Raw genomic sequence first — 17,055 nt, 5'->3', positions numbered from 1 at the left:
TTTTCTTTTGAGAGCCTCCCTAAGACAGTGAATGCAATACTAGTCACACCGGAAAGGGAAAGCTGAGGGGAGTGTTGCCAGTGGAGACACAAAAAAGTGGAAACAGCCATTTTGTTTCTACCTCTCTAGCACATTTGGTCACTTAGACCATGGTGAGGAGAGGCACATTTCAGATGGGAAGAGAGGGACCAATACCTGACTCCCATGTTCTGCCACCTCAAGTTGAGATACTTCCTTTTTTTACTCTAAGCAGTTCTCACTGGTTTTTATACCTCCCCAACCCATGCTTCAGTTACATATTGCAAATTCTGCCAAGTGTGGCCTATGGACACCCTTATGATGGGAGATCTTCCTGATCCAAAAATTCATGTTCAGTATTGGGTTTTCTGGATGGCATTCCACAGACCCTGGCTTCTAACTAGTAACTTCTTAGGGGTGTTATTAAAAGTCCCTAAATTTGACATGTAATTAGAGTTTGCCAAGTATTCTAGGGTGGTGCTCTGAGAAACCTGTCTGCCACTCAGGCAGTCATGGTCAGTTCACTTTGTGCTCATGGATTTTAGAAAGAATGTTTTTGGGGCATCCTAAAGTGTGTCAAACTGGTTGTGGTTTTCAGTTGATGCCGTGTGTGTTAATTGGAAGTTTGTAGAATTATTATTATGTTTATATTGGGTGGAAATTTTGCTGTTACATAATGGTTGCATTGTTGCCACTTTAATTACTGCTTAGCTTCTTTTAAGTTCTTTGTTCATCACCAAGCTAATTTTCCACTGGAAAGCAGGGTGGGGTGGAGAAGTTGTATGCAGTTTTGGCTGAGTACAGACTCTAGTTGAGGGCTCTGCCTAGTTTGAGTCCTAGTTCTATAATTTGCTAGCTGTGTAACCTGTGGAAGATTAATCTATTTAATGCTATGAAGTAGACGACTGGCAGTACCCATAGCTTTAGAACAAAATAAAATAATTCATGTCAATGTTTAGTATGATACCCAGCACATAATTGGTAGTGAAAAGTAGTTGGTGGTGAATGGCTACTTTTATTTTTGAATGCTATTTTTTAAAAAATTGAAAATCATTGCTGTGAAAGGTGGCCTTAGATTGTCTCCTTCCTTTTTCTTCATTGCTTAATTAGTGTCAATTGTGTATATCACAATGCTAATGAGACCAGTGCTTCTGGGTCCCTTGAACTGCATTCCCATCCATAGCCATTTACCCCATAGTGAGTAACCTTCCCCTACCAGGAATGGATTTTCTTTTTAGTTTTTTAAACAGTAAGTGTGAAGAGAAGTAAGGAGGAGAATGATGAAGATGATGATGGTGAGAGTAAATATTGAGTCCCCTGTAGGCCATTGTATTTACATTTTGTACTCTGTATAAAATATTCTGTATCCATCATTCCATTTAATTCTCACAGCTACACTAAGAGGTTGGGAATGTTAGTGTCCCCTCCTTACACATGGCAAGACCAAGGTCTAGGGATGTTAAATGATGCATATGTACAGCCTCTAAATGGTAAAGCTGGACTTTGGACCTGAGCCACAGATTACTACAAATCTGTTACCACTGACAGGGAGATAATATGAAAGTACAAGCTCAGAGGGGTATGGTGGCACACCCTTGTAATTCAAGCACTCAGGAGGCTGAGGCAGGAAGAGCATGTGTTTGAGGCCAGCCTATACAATATAATAAGTTCCAGGCTAGCCTCAGATGCATATGGAGACCCTGCCTCAAAAGAAAGAAGCAAAGAAGCAAGCAAACAAACAAAAAAACCCAAACTGCAAGTTGTAATTATGGTGAACCCTTTGTATCCCCGAGAGAAGGGACAAGATAATGGCATAGAACCAGCCCATGCAGAGTTTTAAGATGTTGGCTAAATGCTCTGTTCATAGTGTCTTAGGGGAACAGCCAGGTAGGAGGGTCTTATATCCTAGGCTACTTGGAAGAGACCTCAAGAATCACAGTTTTGGGTATAAGTTCAGGTAAAACAGTGAAGTTTAGGTAGGAGTAGTAGTTTTAAGTAAGTTTGCCTAGGAGTCTATTTTGCTAATAACTTCATTTGAACAGATTTTTTTTCCAGTGCTGGAGTTTGAACTCAGGGCTTCACACTTACTAGGCAGGTTCTCTACCACTTGAGTCATGCTCCCCCCCACCCCTTTTTTTTAAGTTATTTTTGAATAGGGTCTCCTGTTTTTGCCCAGGACATCTTGGACTTCAATCCTCCTATTTATGCTTCCTTTGTAGCTGGGATGACTGCTGTGACCCCAGCACACCCATCTTTATTGGTTGAGGTTAGGTCTTGCTAACTTTTGCCTGGGCTGACCTCAAACTGAAATACTCCCCATCTCTTCCTCCCAAGTAGTTGAGATTACAGATGTGAGGCCACCATGCCTGACTTTGTGTAGATTTTGATACTCAGTGTGGTGTGGCCAAGTGCTAAAATAGCCGTTATGTCAAAGGAAAAGTTAGACTGTTGTATAATTATTGTTTTATTTAATTTACACATTTTAAAAATGTTTCTTTGTGCTTTTTCAGTACGACTTGGGTAATGGTAACAAAGGATACCCATAGGAAAATTCTGGGAATCCAGATGACTCTGTGTATCTTCTCTTAATTCTCTAGAGATGTGTAAACTGAATTGGCTCAGCAGTGAAGATCATTTATTGCAAACTCACATCTTAGTGCAGAGGCAGCATATGAAGGCTTTCTGCACCTTCCTTTGATTTATGCAATTATACTCCCATTAGAGCTTCTGGGTAAGGACTCATAGAATTGTGGCACCCTGTGATTTGTATCAAAGGCCTGCTTTCTTGCCCTGGTGTTTAGCTTCAGAATGGAACTCTGTTTAGGAGAGAACATGGAGTGTTATTCCATGTTAGCTGCCAGCTGGTGGCATGGGTTAGTGGTGGATGCTTTGGGCTGGAATCAGAAGGCCATCCCAGTTTCATTTTCTCTCTGACTCAGGGCAGGTTGTTTCTCCCAGTGACTCACTTGCTCTAGCTGCCCATGATATCTCATCACCTTTATCATCATCATCACAGTATCTTATTTATTATGTGGTTAGTGGTTAAGTGCCTGGGTTCTGGAAACAGACTGTGGGAGTTCCTATTGGGACTCTTCCCAATTCCAGCTGCCCCAAATAGGGCAAGTGACCTCACTTCTCTACTTGCCTCAGTTTCTCATCTCTACAAAGGGAACAATTAGGCAGTGTGAGGATTGAACAAGAGAATGCCTATAGAATGCTTGGCAGGGTGTCTGACATATAGCAGGGCCTTTGTCCACATCATTATTATTAAATTATTATGTCTGTTTTAATTGTTCCTCAGTGAGTCACAGATGGACCTTGATAAGATAAAGTTAACACATGTAATGTCTATTCTCTAGAAGCATGTGCTTGAAAATACTCATTGGCATGGCTGTTTAACCAATCCTCATGTTCAGGATTCAGCAGAAGCTAGAGCATACCTACATCAAAGAACACAAGGCCACAGGATCAGACACTTCACTATGCCCAGGTCTCAGAGTGTGCTTGCTAAGTAGGACACACAAACTTTAGCATAAAGTTGGGTGTTGAGAAGGTGCATTAACTGTTTCTATCTTTGTAAGCGCTATAATTCATTGCCCTCTTGCATTGATCTTGGAGAGTCGGGTTCTGTCCTGTGAAGATAGAGCTTTTAAGAGGCATACTGGAAGCATCCACACTTGAGATAACTGCTAGTCACAAGACAAAGCCACAGGCAAAGACATGATCTGAGGACATTGCTCTGGCCTCTGAGCCTCAGTCTGATCATAGTGGACAACCATGAGATCTGTGGAAGATCTGGAGCCGACTAAGCATTTCTTATGGGTAAATTGGATGCTCCTTTGCTTCTCCCAATGTGGAAGGTATTTATGACTAATAATACTGACTGCTGGAGAGGCTTGGTAGTTGTGTTTGTTTGCCACTACCTGGGTAGGAGATTGGAGGCAAAATAGATCAGTACTCCACTTACCAGCTTTGTGTCCTTGAACAAACTGAGCCTCAGCTTCTATGTCTGTAAAAGGAGAGTAAAACTAGGCCTAATCCTTATGTTGTGTCAACAATAAGGGCACTTGGTAAGTGCTCAGTAAACAAAGCCATTCCCACATATGCTCTTCCCATGCCGCATCTGGCCTCTGTGATAATCAGTGCTCCTCACTCTGGGCCTTCTTTGTTGAGCCATATGGTTACGTAGTCTGGCAAGCATTGTTTGTTAACCTCATTTCAAAATTCATTCTCTTTGGCTCGTTTATTCAAACCAGATACAGATTGATGGCCTGCCTCAGAGGATTGGACAGCACATGTTTCTGGTGCTTTTGGCTCACTGATCACACCTTTCCAATTCAGAGAATGCTTGGGTGTTCCAGGCAGGAGTCTCCTGAGCCCCAGGAAACCTTGAAGGAAAGTAATTTGGCATGAATTCATCTCCTAATTAAGGAGGGCTAAAAGTCCTACATTTTATACTCCTTTAGGGTTTCACCATTTATAAATAGGAGCAAGTTTCCCTTGAATATATTGTTTGAATTTAATGAGAGGAATGCAATGATCAAGGATGATTGAAAAAATACTTGCTAAAATATGGTCTCTTCTCCTGCACTCCTCTTACCTAACCCAAGGATATTGAATGCCAATCACAATGTGTCACTGGTCCTGGCTATTTCCTGGCTACCCATTTTAGTCACAGGGCACAAGGCTCTGCAGGATCAGAGCCCCTGGTTTGTCCTCATTTCCAACCCTTCCCTGTCTTGCACTGATTGCTAATCACATTGGCTTTCCTCCCTCTAAAAGCCATTCTTTTTCCTACCTCAGGGACTTGCTAGGTCCCTAGGTACTCCTAAGGAAGACCCCTCTCATCATTAAGTTTCTTGCAAATAACACCTCTTCAGAGAAGATTTTCCCCATATCAGGCCTACGGTACTCTTCTCTTGTCTCAATTGTACTTTTCAGTGTTCGAAGAAATCATATTTGCAAGTTTGCTTGTTTCTGGTTTCGTCACTAATAGGAAAATTCCTTAAGAGCAGCATTCATAGCTGTCTTGTCCATCTGAATTCTCTACACCTAACACATTGCCTGGCTGGTGTGAGAACTCAATAAATATTTGTTAAATATATGCACAAACAAACCAATGAATTGCAAGTAAACTTAGGAGTTTACCATATAAGAGGTCTCTAAAACTTTCCATAGCCAATATCCCCTTGTTTGACAGTTATATGAGTAAAACCAATATAAGCAAAGAGAGGAGATACTTGGTTTCCTGTAGCCTTAGCTTCTCTCCCAGCCCCTTTGGCATCATTGTACAAGTGTTATGGAGTTCCATTCAAAAACTTTAATCTAGTCCAAGTTCTTCATTAATCCAGATGGTGGAGATGCTGCTGAGGGCTGTGGCAGATGGTAGTGACACAATTGCTATGGCAGCCTCCACCTAAACTTTGTGGTGGCTTTTGCTCTACCCCAAATGGTTAAGAGTTCTTTTTCCAGTAATGTAGGCCAAAGCATTTGGATTTGTTTTGTGCCACTTTAGTATATTTCTCTTGACTCAATTTCATGTGATGCTTGCAGCAGCCTGGGAAGAGATAGGCAGACTGTTATCACTCCCATTTTGTAAGTGAAGAAATAAAGTGGCCACTGGTGAAATCCAGGGCAGAATCAAAGTCTTCTGACTCCTAATTTTTGAACTTTGAAGTAGTGCACTGATGCCTGTTTATTCACCATACTCTTCTCAAGTACTGAAACCTGTTCCTTTTATGCTCATCCTTCTGATCTTCAGTAAGTGGCTGTGCAGCTTGGCTTCCTTAGAAAATGAATAATAATCATAAAGTGGGGCAATCCATTGTATTTACAGCTTGATAATTCAAAGACCCACCTTCTTGAGCAAGTCTTTCAATTTACAGATAAGGCAATAAATGCCCAGGTTGTGTAAGATACTTACAAAATAACACTAAGCAGCTAGGGTTGAAGTTGAACCCACTGACCAGTTCTGACCAGCCATTCCCCTCGTTTCTTGGCAGGTGAAAAGGTCTGGTTTTAGTGACTCTTTTCAGAGGTGCTTGGCTTGTCCCTTTAGGGTTAAGTAACTGGTTCTTAGCCAAGATTTGGTTACTAGAATCACTTAGGATGGATGTTTAGATAACCAGCTTTTCCCTATGCCTTTACATATGTACAGAATCTTAATTACCAGATCTCAAGCAGAGATTTCATCTTATTTAATAATGACAGTATATCAGGGATGGGTAAACTGTGGCCACAGATAAAATCTAGCCTGCCTCTTGCTTTGGTGTAGCACATGGGCCATACATGATATATACAGTTGAACATTTGCAATCAACAGATGATAGGGAACACTGACATTGGATCCTCGTTAAGCTGACTACCTGTCTTTAAACAGACAAAATATTGTGATTCTTACATCAGAAAGTTATGATCAAGTGTTATTTCAAAGTTTGTCAAAAGTTTTAATGACAGTTTGACTTCTCTTTTATTATATAACTGCTTGCATAATACCGATTCTTGCCTCTTGGCTCACAGCACCTAAAATATTTACTGCAGCCTTTTATTACAGAGCTTGCTGACCCTTGCAGCGTGTCATTGTCTATTTTATATTGACTCACATTGCCTTTTACTGTCTTGGGCTTTCTCTTTTTGTGATTTCTGTAAATCATTTAAGGGTTTTATATTGTGCATGTAATATTCAAATTTACAAAAGTATAGAGAGTAAAAAGTAGCTGGTCTCATTCCCCAGTGTTAACACTCAACAGTTTACAATGTGTCTCTGTCCCCACTTTGCCACTCATTAGCTGTGAGACCTTAGTTCCCCTCTCTAAGCCTCAGATTCTCCAGCTGTAAAGCAGTGATTGTTTTTTTTTTTCATTTTTCTTTTATTATTCATATGTGCATACAAGGCTTGGTTCATTTCTCCCCCCTGCCCCCACTCCCTCCCTTACCACCCACTCCTCCCCCTCCCTCTCCCCCCCCTCAATACCCAGCAGAAACTATTTTACCCTTATTTCTAATTTTGTTGTAGAGAGAGTATAAGCAATAATGGGAAGGAACAAGGGTTTTTGCTGGTTGAGATAAGGATAGCTATACAGGGCATTGACTCACATTGATTTCCTGTAAGCAGTGATTGTAACAGCTAGTACCAAGCAGGATTGCTGTGTAGATTATGTGAGCTAATTTGCGTGAATTGCTTAGCACATTGCTTGGTGCACAGTTAATGCTTAATGATTTGTAGCTAATTTTAAATTCTCCTCTTTTTATTTATATATACACATCAGTTTATTTGATTTTTAAAAGGTGGATTTTTTTTTTTTTTACAATACAGTTCCACAGGTGGTTCCAATACATGTATGCTTAAGAATAACTAAAGTGTACCCTGGGAAGTAAATATTGAAGGGGTTCATATTGAGGAGGGGAGGAAGAAATTGCCTTCCATCTTATGGTATAAAGTGGGAAACGGGGGAATGTAATGGTTCTATGTACCTGTAGGGTGTTATACAATGCAAACAATTAAATTTCTCTTTCTATTTCTCAGGTCTACAACTCGAACAAAGACAGTCAGAGCGAAGGAAGTAAGTATGACTGGGTAGTTTTCTGCAGCCAGTGTTGGGAGTGGGCTTTGAGAATTTGCTGTTCCAAGGGTCAACCACAGGGAGGTGCTGTGGGCACACTGGGTCAGCCCTGTTATTTCAGTGTGGTTTGAGATGTTTCTATGTGAAAAAGTCAGATTTTCATGTCACTGGCTGTTCACTGAGCATGATTGTAATGACAATTTGCATTTAAATAACTCTCACACATTACATACCATTCTTGCTTACATTATTCCCTTAATCTTAGGGCATCCTAAAAACTATAACTCCAGTCACCACTTAAAAGTCATTTCATTCACTAATACCCCATACCTCAAGAGCCTTATGCTTTGGGAAAACCAAAGTTTGTGCTTGCCTCCTACACGGTCTGTCCAAAGAACTAGAGAGGCAGTGATTACATTGAGTGATGACTTACTAACTCTTTTTTCTCCATACTGCTTCTCTTTGTGGAACTGCCCCTGGGCAGTCTCTGTAGAAGTCCAGCACATTTTCCCTGCTGTAGGCTTTGAGCACTGTGGTTGATTATGATTTCCAAGGGCACCTGTAACCTTGTAATGCCTATGGACTAAAATGAGACTTCTGCTGGGAAAGTGTTTGGACTGATTATCTCTTTGGTGCATAGGTGAAAAAACAAATTCCTTCCAGGTTGCTACAAGAGTACAAAGGAAATCCTGTCCTCTCACCTCGATTTGCTTTGTAAAATACACTTAGAAAACAAATTCAAAGGTAGCCTTACCATGTATTTCAGTACTGTGAGGAAAATCATGACTTCTCCAGATGATTAGAAGGGTGATCTTTTTTATTTTTTAATGGAACAGAGATTTTTTTCCCATTCTTTCTGAACTACAAATCTTACCAAAGGGCTTATACAGTGTAAAATATTGAGTAATTTGGAATGTCTACTATTGATAGATTGAGAGGCCTTAATGAGACAAAAATGGGTGTTTTTCCTTCTCAAAAACTGAACAATGAAAAAAAATTAAGTATTGAAAGAAACAAAGAAATATTCCTCTGTGTCCTCATGCTGACCTGCTAATTCAGGTAGGCTTGCTGCAGAACATCTGAAATTAACTCTGACTAATACACAAAAACAACAACAGTGAAAACCACGACTTAACAGTACAGAAATATGGAAGGTTGCAGTGTAACTCACAGTGAGGAAAAGAACTGAAAGCACAGGCTCAAACAGACCAGCTCTAGAAACTCAGGAGCAGGAGCCAACAAGAAAGACCTTCTGGATACCATCTGAAGGATGATAAACTCTGGATTGTTTGCAGTCCTTGCCTCATTCTTCTGAAGATTCCGATTCCCAGGAAAGATGCCATGAAGTTGGTCTAGTTTGGACCTACTCAGGGAAAATGCACACCTTGATTGGCAGTTTCAAGAGTACTGACTAAAATGGGACTAAAATGGGAGGAGTGTAGTTTCTCAGGGGAGGGTCAGGGATGCCACCAGGACAACAGGGATGGAAGCCAAGCAGGCTGAAGTAGCAGATGCCCATACCAGGCTTCAATTTGAGACACACTCCTTCTATAAGAAAGGACCCACAAGAGTGGGAGATGCTTGTGAACGGAGATTTCTCAGTCAGAAGGTCACTTGTACCTTTCCACCTTACGACACTGCTTCTGTCTGCTAAGTGCCAACAATTTGGAAAGGTTCTATACAAAATGATTCTATTGGTTGGTACACCAGTTGCTTAAGCATTTGGGGAATGTGTTTTGGAAGCCTTTAAAAGGGACTATCCTTTACCCAAACAACTTGTATTAAAGTTGTTTTGTCTTTTACACCAACTCCTTTGTACAAAAGAGAAGTTCATTGGAGTACTGGTTATAATAGCAAAGAACTGAAGGCAATTAAATATCCAAAAGGGAGTTGGTCAAATGAATTATGGAACAGTACACAGCCTGTAAAAAGAACAAAGGACATCCTAATATAGTTCCAGAAGTAGTGGCCACAGTGTATTTTTAATTTAATTTTTAAAAAATAGACAATAAAATAAATTATTTGGCTCATGTACTTGGTAGATACATAGGAAAATAAAATATCTGGAGGCACACTTATTATGTAATTCAAAATCAAGAGGAAGTGTAGGTTATTGGGAGACACTGACCTTCTAATTAAAATATTCCTCTGTGGCTTGCATTTTCTACAGTTACCATATATTTTGTAATAATAGCCATGAAGTGACCACTTACTATGTCTCAGACACTAGGGATATATTATGTATAATAGGCTCTTCAGGTGTTTTTGACTGGCATTTTTAGATGAGGAAATTGAGACTAGTAAGCTCATGGGACAGAATTTAGTCTAAATTTTGCCTGATCCTGAAGGCAAATCCTGTTAAACATAAGTATATTGTAACTTTCTTAAGAAAAGAAAAGTAGAAAAAGTTCCATCTTAGACAATATAGATACTTGTGCAGCATTTCGCTTCTGGCATCCTGTTATTCACAGATAGGGGAGGTTTGCTTGCTTTGGGTGTCTAATGACCCTTTAATTGCTTACTTTTTCACCTAGCAAGCAGGAGAGAAAAGGGTAGGGTAAAAAATATTAGCCACTTTTTCAGGAATAGTTTAGGTAGGATTTGTTTTTCTAAGGTTTTATTATTCACTGATTTCTAGGCTGGCAAGAGCAAATAATGGGCCTGGCTTGGTGTTGCCTCGTTTTTATTTGGCATTAGAACTTCTCTTCTATATTATGAATTTCTTACCTCCCTCCCTCTGGGGATACAACCCAGGGCCTTGGGTACCTGAAGTACCTCTTCATTGCAGGAGTTTACAGTTTCACCCCACGCCCACCCATAGAGCTCATCTGCCATGGGTGGCCATATTGCTTAGGGTCTTGATTATTCAGCAACCTCTTTCTGTTCATGTCATGATCTAAACTCTTTTAAAGGTAAGAAGCCAATCTGATAGGAATTTAAGAGTAGGGCATTGCTTTTCACCAGATTCTCAATGTCTAGCATCCAAATCCTAGATGTCTAGCGTTTTGCTTCCTAGAAAATGTTTTGTTGTGAGTTTTGAGTACAAACATTTTCTCATAGAGCCAGAATATTCTGAAGGGGCAGATAGATTCAGACACTTGTGAATTTCTTGCCTTCATCTTGAAGTTTCTCTCAGGGCGTAGAATACCTGGCAGGTATAAGACAGGGTCACAAATAATATCTGTCAACTGCTGATATTTTCCAAATGGCCCAGTTGCCAAGGAGAGGATGGCCTCAAATAAACACATGCACATTTCTTTGCAGAGCTCTTTTCTGATCCTTTTTTTCCCTCTGTTCTCTGGATCTCAGGTATAGAGGCTTAGTCATACTCCTATGTTGTTGGCACATTATCATCACAGGTCCTTTGATCCATTCCTTTTCTCTTTCATTTCATTTATTCAATTGTTCTCTTTTATTTCTTTTCCCTACCTATATTTCTTTCCTCCCTTAGAGGCCACCATTCTAATGTGTACTTTCAAAATGCATTCTTGGAAGATGTGTACCTTTTATCTGCCTGTGTTTTTAAGTTACATAAATGGTTATGCTTCTTTTCTGATCTTTCTTTGTCCCCTCAGCATTGTGTGAGGATCCATCCATATCTCTCTGCATACCTCTTGACAGTGGCTTCTGACTGCTGCCTCCTGTTTTTGTAGAGATGCACTTCATACCTTCATCTCCCCATACCTCCAGCTCCCCACCACTGCTAATGACTCTGCAGTCAGCTTCTCTGCACGTGTGTCCTCTTGTGTGAGGAGGTCTTTGGGCTGTGCTCACAGGTCAAATTGCTTTTCTATGCATAGGCTTAGTTAGGTGCTTGCACATTGCTCTTCAGAGTGGTTGGTTCATAGTCTCATCAGCCCCATGTGCAAATTTCTCTATCCTTGCCAGCTCTCACATTTCTTGCCAGTCTAATAGATATAAAATGATAGTTCATTGCTGTTTTGGTTTGCATTTCTCTGATAATTAGTGAGTTTGAACAACTGTTCATATGCCTATTACTTCCCTGGGTTTCCCTGGCTGTTAATTGCCTATTCATGCCCTTTATCCATTTTCTTATGTCAGTTGCCTTCTTTTTCTTGTTGATTTACAAAGTTTCTACTGTCTAAATATTAATCCCTTGTTACTTGTAGACATTTTATTTTATTTTTGTGGTGCTACTGAACCCAGGGCCTTATGCATGCTAGGCAAGTGCTCTAACACTGAGCTATACCCCCTGCCAAGTTTTATAACTTCTAAATACATATTCCCATCTTGCCATCTGTCTATTAATAGTGTAAACTATATCATTCCTTGCCTATAGAATTATACTTTTATATATTCACATTATCTTTTTAAGAATCTTTTCTCTGGTTTATGATTTTTAAGTTTTATTTTGAAGGACTTTTTGACCCATGTTATAAAGATACTCACCTCCCTTTGCTTTTTATTATCTTTATGAGTGTGTCACTGACATTTAGGTTCCTGATTCAGCTGATGTCCAGCATTCTGTATGGTGTTTTATGCAGACCCAGTCGTACTTTTAGACACATAAAGAGTCAGTTTCAACATCTACTGAATTCTCCATTCTTTTCCCCTGTGGGTTGGTAGTATCTATCGGCTTTGCATGTTAGGGTTATATATGTTAGTTTTACCTCTGAGCTGTCTATTTATTTAGGTTTGTTTTATTGATTTTGGGCCAACACTTCTTTGTTTTTAATGAGATGATGTGGAATCAAATTTTAATATCTGGTTATGTAAGTTTCTTTCTTTTAGTGTCCTTTTTAAGGGTTGACTTAGTTAATTGTTAACCATTATCCTTCTAGAACGAGTTTAATAAGTTCCTTAAAAATGAAATTCTCATTATGGATTACAATGAATCCTATAGGTCAATTCTGGAGAAGATCAATACTTTTATAATATTAAGTCATCTTCAAGAGATTTGTATATCTTTTCATTAATTCAGACCACCAGCCACCTGAATTTGAATTTTAGTTTTCTGACTTGAGATCTTGTGTGCTGATCTTTAAATAGTAAATTCAGAACTGCTGTTGTTGACAGTCCTATGGACCTGTCTTCATGGATTCTTCCACCAACAGAGAACCCTCCCTGGGTTGCTCCTAGAATGTCAGGAGTATACACCAATGACAGAGTTCTCCAGGTGGTCACACTTTCACCTACTAGATAAGGGAAATACAGATAGGAAAGAGGAAGAAAGTGTGGTTTGTTGCTTCTTAAGTTTCTTTACTGAAGAAGTAGTCACTCCCAGAGTCAATAATCTAGTCATCTAGGTTTGCCCCCTTTACTATATTACAAAGATCAGGACTCTGCACTAGGCAACAACCTCTTCTCTCATCCACTGTCTGTGCCCCCCTTTGTCATCTTATTGTATATTTCCTGTAGGCTGTGTGTCTTGTTGCATGCCCCATCTAGGCTGTTGTGAGACTCATTTCCTAAAGACTATGAGAATTGGTTTATTCTCCTTTGAAATGAGCCCAGGTAGAAGCAGGAGGAAAAATCATAAAGTGACCAGTTTAATCCAGGCTACTGTTTTCCTGTAGTCCCCACCTGAGGGACAGTTAGAAAGCCAAGAACTTGTCAGAGAGGATAGACTAGTCCAGTGCTCAAGAGAGCAAGGGAATGGAAGGTTCTTACAATATGATCTGGTCTTTTCTAAGATTGAAGTTGTAAATAATAAATGTTACTGCCTTCTTACCTCTAAAAAGATTATTTTGTTACAGAAATGGTGCTCTCCCACTGCTTCTACCAGTGTTTAAAGGTTGAAGCTTGACAGATTGGGACCTAGAGGACCCAGTCTCCTAAGCTGATCTTCATAGTGCCACCTTTCTCTGTGTGCAATTAACTCAAATCCATAGGCTAATCAGATTATGTTCAAAGGGCTATGTCCTCATTGCCACAGGCATGCCTCCTCACACTCGTCAGGGCACAGCTCAGTGCTCACCATCTGGCTTTTCAAGATGGCATTGCAGTAGTTCACTCTACTTTCCACTCTTGTTTACTTTTTTCCTCTTCACTCCTTCCTGAACCTTTTACTAGGTGAGACTGTAAGAGTCCAGGCTTCCTGAGGCTCCTCATTCAGTGAATGCGTCTAGGACTTCATAAGGGCAGGTGGCACTGAGAGCTATGTGAGACTGAATGATAGGGATACATAACTAGAACTGATGTCTCTCCTATAAAGGAGGAAGGTATGATCTGCTGTGGAGGCTCAAAGTCCTGGGAGACAATAGGTATATGACCTAGTTTCGTTGTGTGGGTGTGTGTAATACTCATGGAATCTACAGATGTACCCATGTGCAGACAGAATGCAAAGAGCTGATGGATTTGAGAGTGAGCTCAGAATGGGATTCCATCTAGGCTAAAAGATTTAACAACTTCCTATATCCCCCCAAAGAAGGAAATAAAACATTTAGTCTTTGCTCCAAGTCTTAATCCAATCACTCCTTCCACTTTGCTTTTAATTTAGTGCCTTTTTTTTTTTGCGGTATTGGGGCTTGAATTCAGGACTTTCACCTTGAGCCACTCTGCTGGCCACTTTTTATGATGGGTATTTTCAAGGTAGGGTCTTGCAAACTATTTGCCCGGGTTGGCTTTGAACCGAGATCCTCCTGATCTCTGTCTTCTGAGTAGCTAGTATTACAGGTGTGAGCCACCAGCACCCTGTTCTTTTTTTTTGAGAGTTGTTTGTACTTGAATAATGCTAAAGAACCCACTACAGTTTGCTAGTTTGTTACTTATATGGGAGTAGGGGGCAGGGGCAATGATTTGAGAAAGATTTCTGTGCAGAGTTGGAACTAGGATCAAGTCATCTATAGGATGTGGCCATTGAATCACCGAATCTCACTCTTCTTTGTTTGTTTATTAACTTACTTATTTATGTATTTATTTATGTATTTTGAGACATGTATTTATTTATGTATTTATGTAGCCCAGGCTAGCCTTGAACTTGATCCCTCTGCCTCAGCTCCCAGTGAACCTCATTCTTAAGCAGGTTTAGAAACATATATTATCTCTTGCTGAAAACATGAATGTTATAGAATATTAAGGAAATAAGGTAAAATGATTTTCAAAAACTCAGTGAAAATAATCTGTAATATTAGAGATACTTCCTTCTTGCTTTTTTCATGATGTCTTATTTTGCTGATATTAATATGACTTAATAGGCATCATACTAAATATACTTTTTTCCATTCTTTTAAAAAAACTATAAGCATTTTCCCACATCATGAAAATTGTGTATTGGTATCATTTATAATGGTTGTTCAGTATTTTGTCCTTGTAGTCTATCCTAATTTACTGAACCATTTTCTATCATTGGATTTTAATGTCCTTTCCAAATATTTGTTATTTTGAATAACATTGGCTTATGCATCCTTGCACGTCTGTCTTTGTTCCTATCTGGATACTTTCCTTTGGGTTATTCAGCCATGTGGATTGGAGAGTGGTGTTACCATGGAGGGTACTGTGGGACACAGAGTTAACACATTGGCCCAGGAATCTTGGATGGGTGCCAGCTCTTTCTTCTATCTCCTTTTCTGTAAAAATGGGGATATTAATCCCCATCTCATAAACTCACTGTGAGGATTAAAGTTTAGCAGTATCTGGCATGTTAGTTGGTTCCTAATTACTCTTGGTAATTATCTTTATGATCATCTAGCCAGTGCCAATAAATTCCCTCAAGAAAAGTAAAGGTCCACTGGAAAGGAGCAGCCTAGGGATTGGCAGAACTGCTCTTGAGAGGAGCAGTGAGAAGAATGGGGGGTGGGGGGAGGTAGCAAACATACCTACCATTTTTCAGTCCTGGTGCCTAGTGAAATACTTCATTTAATCCTGGTGGCTACATTTCTCAATGTTAATATCACACAGCCATTTTCAATTACCATTTAGATTTATATATCTATATATTTATTTTAAGATATATGAGGAGGCACCAGTACTTGTATACCTCCTGATGTTATAAATGTTACTGTGTAGTACAGGGATAAATTTTTTTCAGTAAAGGGTCAGAGAGTAAATGATTTCAATTTTATGAAAGCAGTCAACTCTACTGTTTAGGGTGAAAGCAGCCAAGACAATATAGAAGTGAATGGATATAAAACAGGCAATGATGAATTTGACCCATGGGCTGTAGTTTGTTGACCCTTCACTTAATACAAGACTAATTTTTTTTTTAAATTCATGTATGATGCCATGAGGTTTGACAGGAGGGATGGGAGTGGTACAAGAATGACTACAGTTTGCAGTTAGGTTGACTAATGAGCCAATAAGCTTAAAGAGGTCAAGATAGCATAGTTAAGAGATAGGGGAGCTGATTGCCAAAGCCCTTTTTCCCTTCTGCTCTTGATATGCATGAAATGGTTGCTCTGTTCCATTATCCTGCCATGTGTTGCAACCCAATAGAGCTGGAAGAAATTTTATCAGTTTCCTCTAACCTACCTGGTTATTTGCTGCTAAGGGGTTAATATTTTTTCTTAGTGAGCCTCCTTATTGGAGCGATGCACACATGGTTCCTCAAACACAAACACCTGTTCCAGTGCTGGGTGAACCAAGGCTAGTTTCAATGACTCTAGCTTCCCAGGGTTAGACCCTTAATATGGCCCACTGCCCTCCCCTAGGGATCTGAAGACAAACTAGAGTCACTTTCTATATTGTTTCTGTTACATACACTCTAATTTTTTTACCCTCATGCAGAACATGACACACCCTGATGGTGTGTTATTAAGACTTGTCTTGTTTTATGAGGACAAAGCTGAGAACCAGGAGAGGAGATGGGTAGGAGCAGGGTATCATTGCCATGGCTTTGTCTACGTATTGTCATACCTCTGATTTTGCATTTCCTTCATCTCTGTGCCTCAGCTTCCCTTGATCTGTCAAACAGAAAAGGAGATTTATTCTCAAAGACCATAGGGAAAGCCTTGATGGGATGGCATAGGGCACTATTTTTAAAAGATTTCTAAAGCCTTCAGCTTTCATTACCATAAGTCCACATTCTCATGAAACCAGAAAAGGGCAGAAGAGAGGATTTTGTTTTCTTTTGATTCCAGTCACTTTTGGCCTTTTGCTGTTAGAACACCCTCAGTTGAGAGGCAGGAGGAGACAGCCACTGGTAACCAGGATCCCTTTGGGATCAGAGCCATCCCGAAGCTGCCAGGTCTCCCCTGGTGGGTGGCTTATAAATAGAACATTTCCCCTTTTAAACCTGAGAAGGATGGAAGTATTAATGGGCATGGTGGCCTGGCCTCCTGTGCCCTGGCCCATGAGGCAGTCAGCTGAGCGCACTTTCTCCTCCAGCTTTCCATCCTCGCCTGCCAGGGCTAAGCTGATGGTAGACACATGCTTGCTGAAGGTACTTCCAGTATCCCCTGTGCCCTTCTTGGCCCTTTTTCTTCCTGCTTCCCCTTGCCTCCTGAGCCATGCAGGTTTCTTTGGCCACTACTTTGGTCTTCTTAACCACAGTCGCGCAAGAGGATGTGATTCTGGC

At 40.1% G+C, this 17,055-nt stretch overlaps 1 protein-coding gene across 10 annotated transcripts in view; it reads left to right on the top strand.

Moving 5' to 3' along the window:
* Arhgap26 (Rho GTPase activating protein 26) overlaps positions 1 to 17,055 on the top strand; it is a 416,522-nt gene that overhangs the window by 212,783 nt on the left and 186,684 nt on the right. For all 10 annotated transcript variants that reach the window (XM_074076754.1, XM_074076748.1, XM_074076752.1 and 7 more), the window contains one exon: positions 7,544 to 7,580. In XM_074076754.1, the coding sequence (XP_073932855.1) occupies positions 7,544 to 7,580 (37 nt within the window). The remainder of the gene's footprint in view (positions 1 to 7,543; positions 7,581 to 17,055) is intronic.

The sequence above is a fragment of the Castor canadensis genome, chromosome 6 (genome assembly GCF_047511655.1).
Source record: "Castor canadensis chromosome 6, mCasCan1.hap1v2, whole genome shotgun sequence".
Classification (NCBI taxonomy): domain Eukaryota; kingdom Metazoa; phylum Chordata; class Mammalia; order Rodentia; family Castoridae; genus Castor; species Castor canadensis.
Note: the sequence above shows the minus strand (reverse complement) of the source record. Positions and strands in the feature narration are given on the sequence as shown.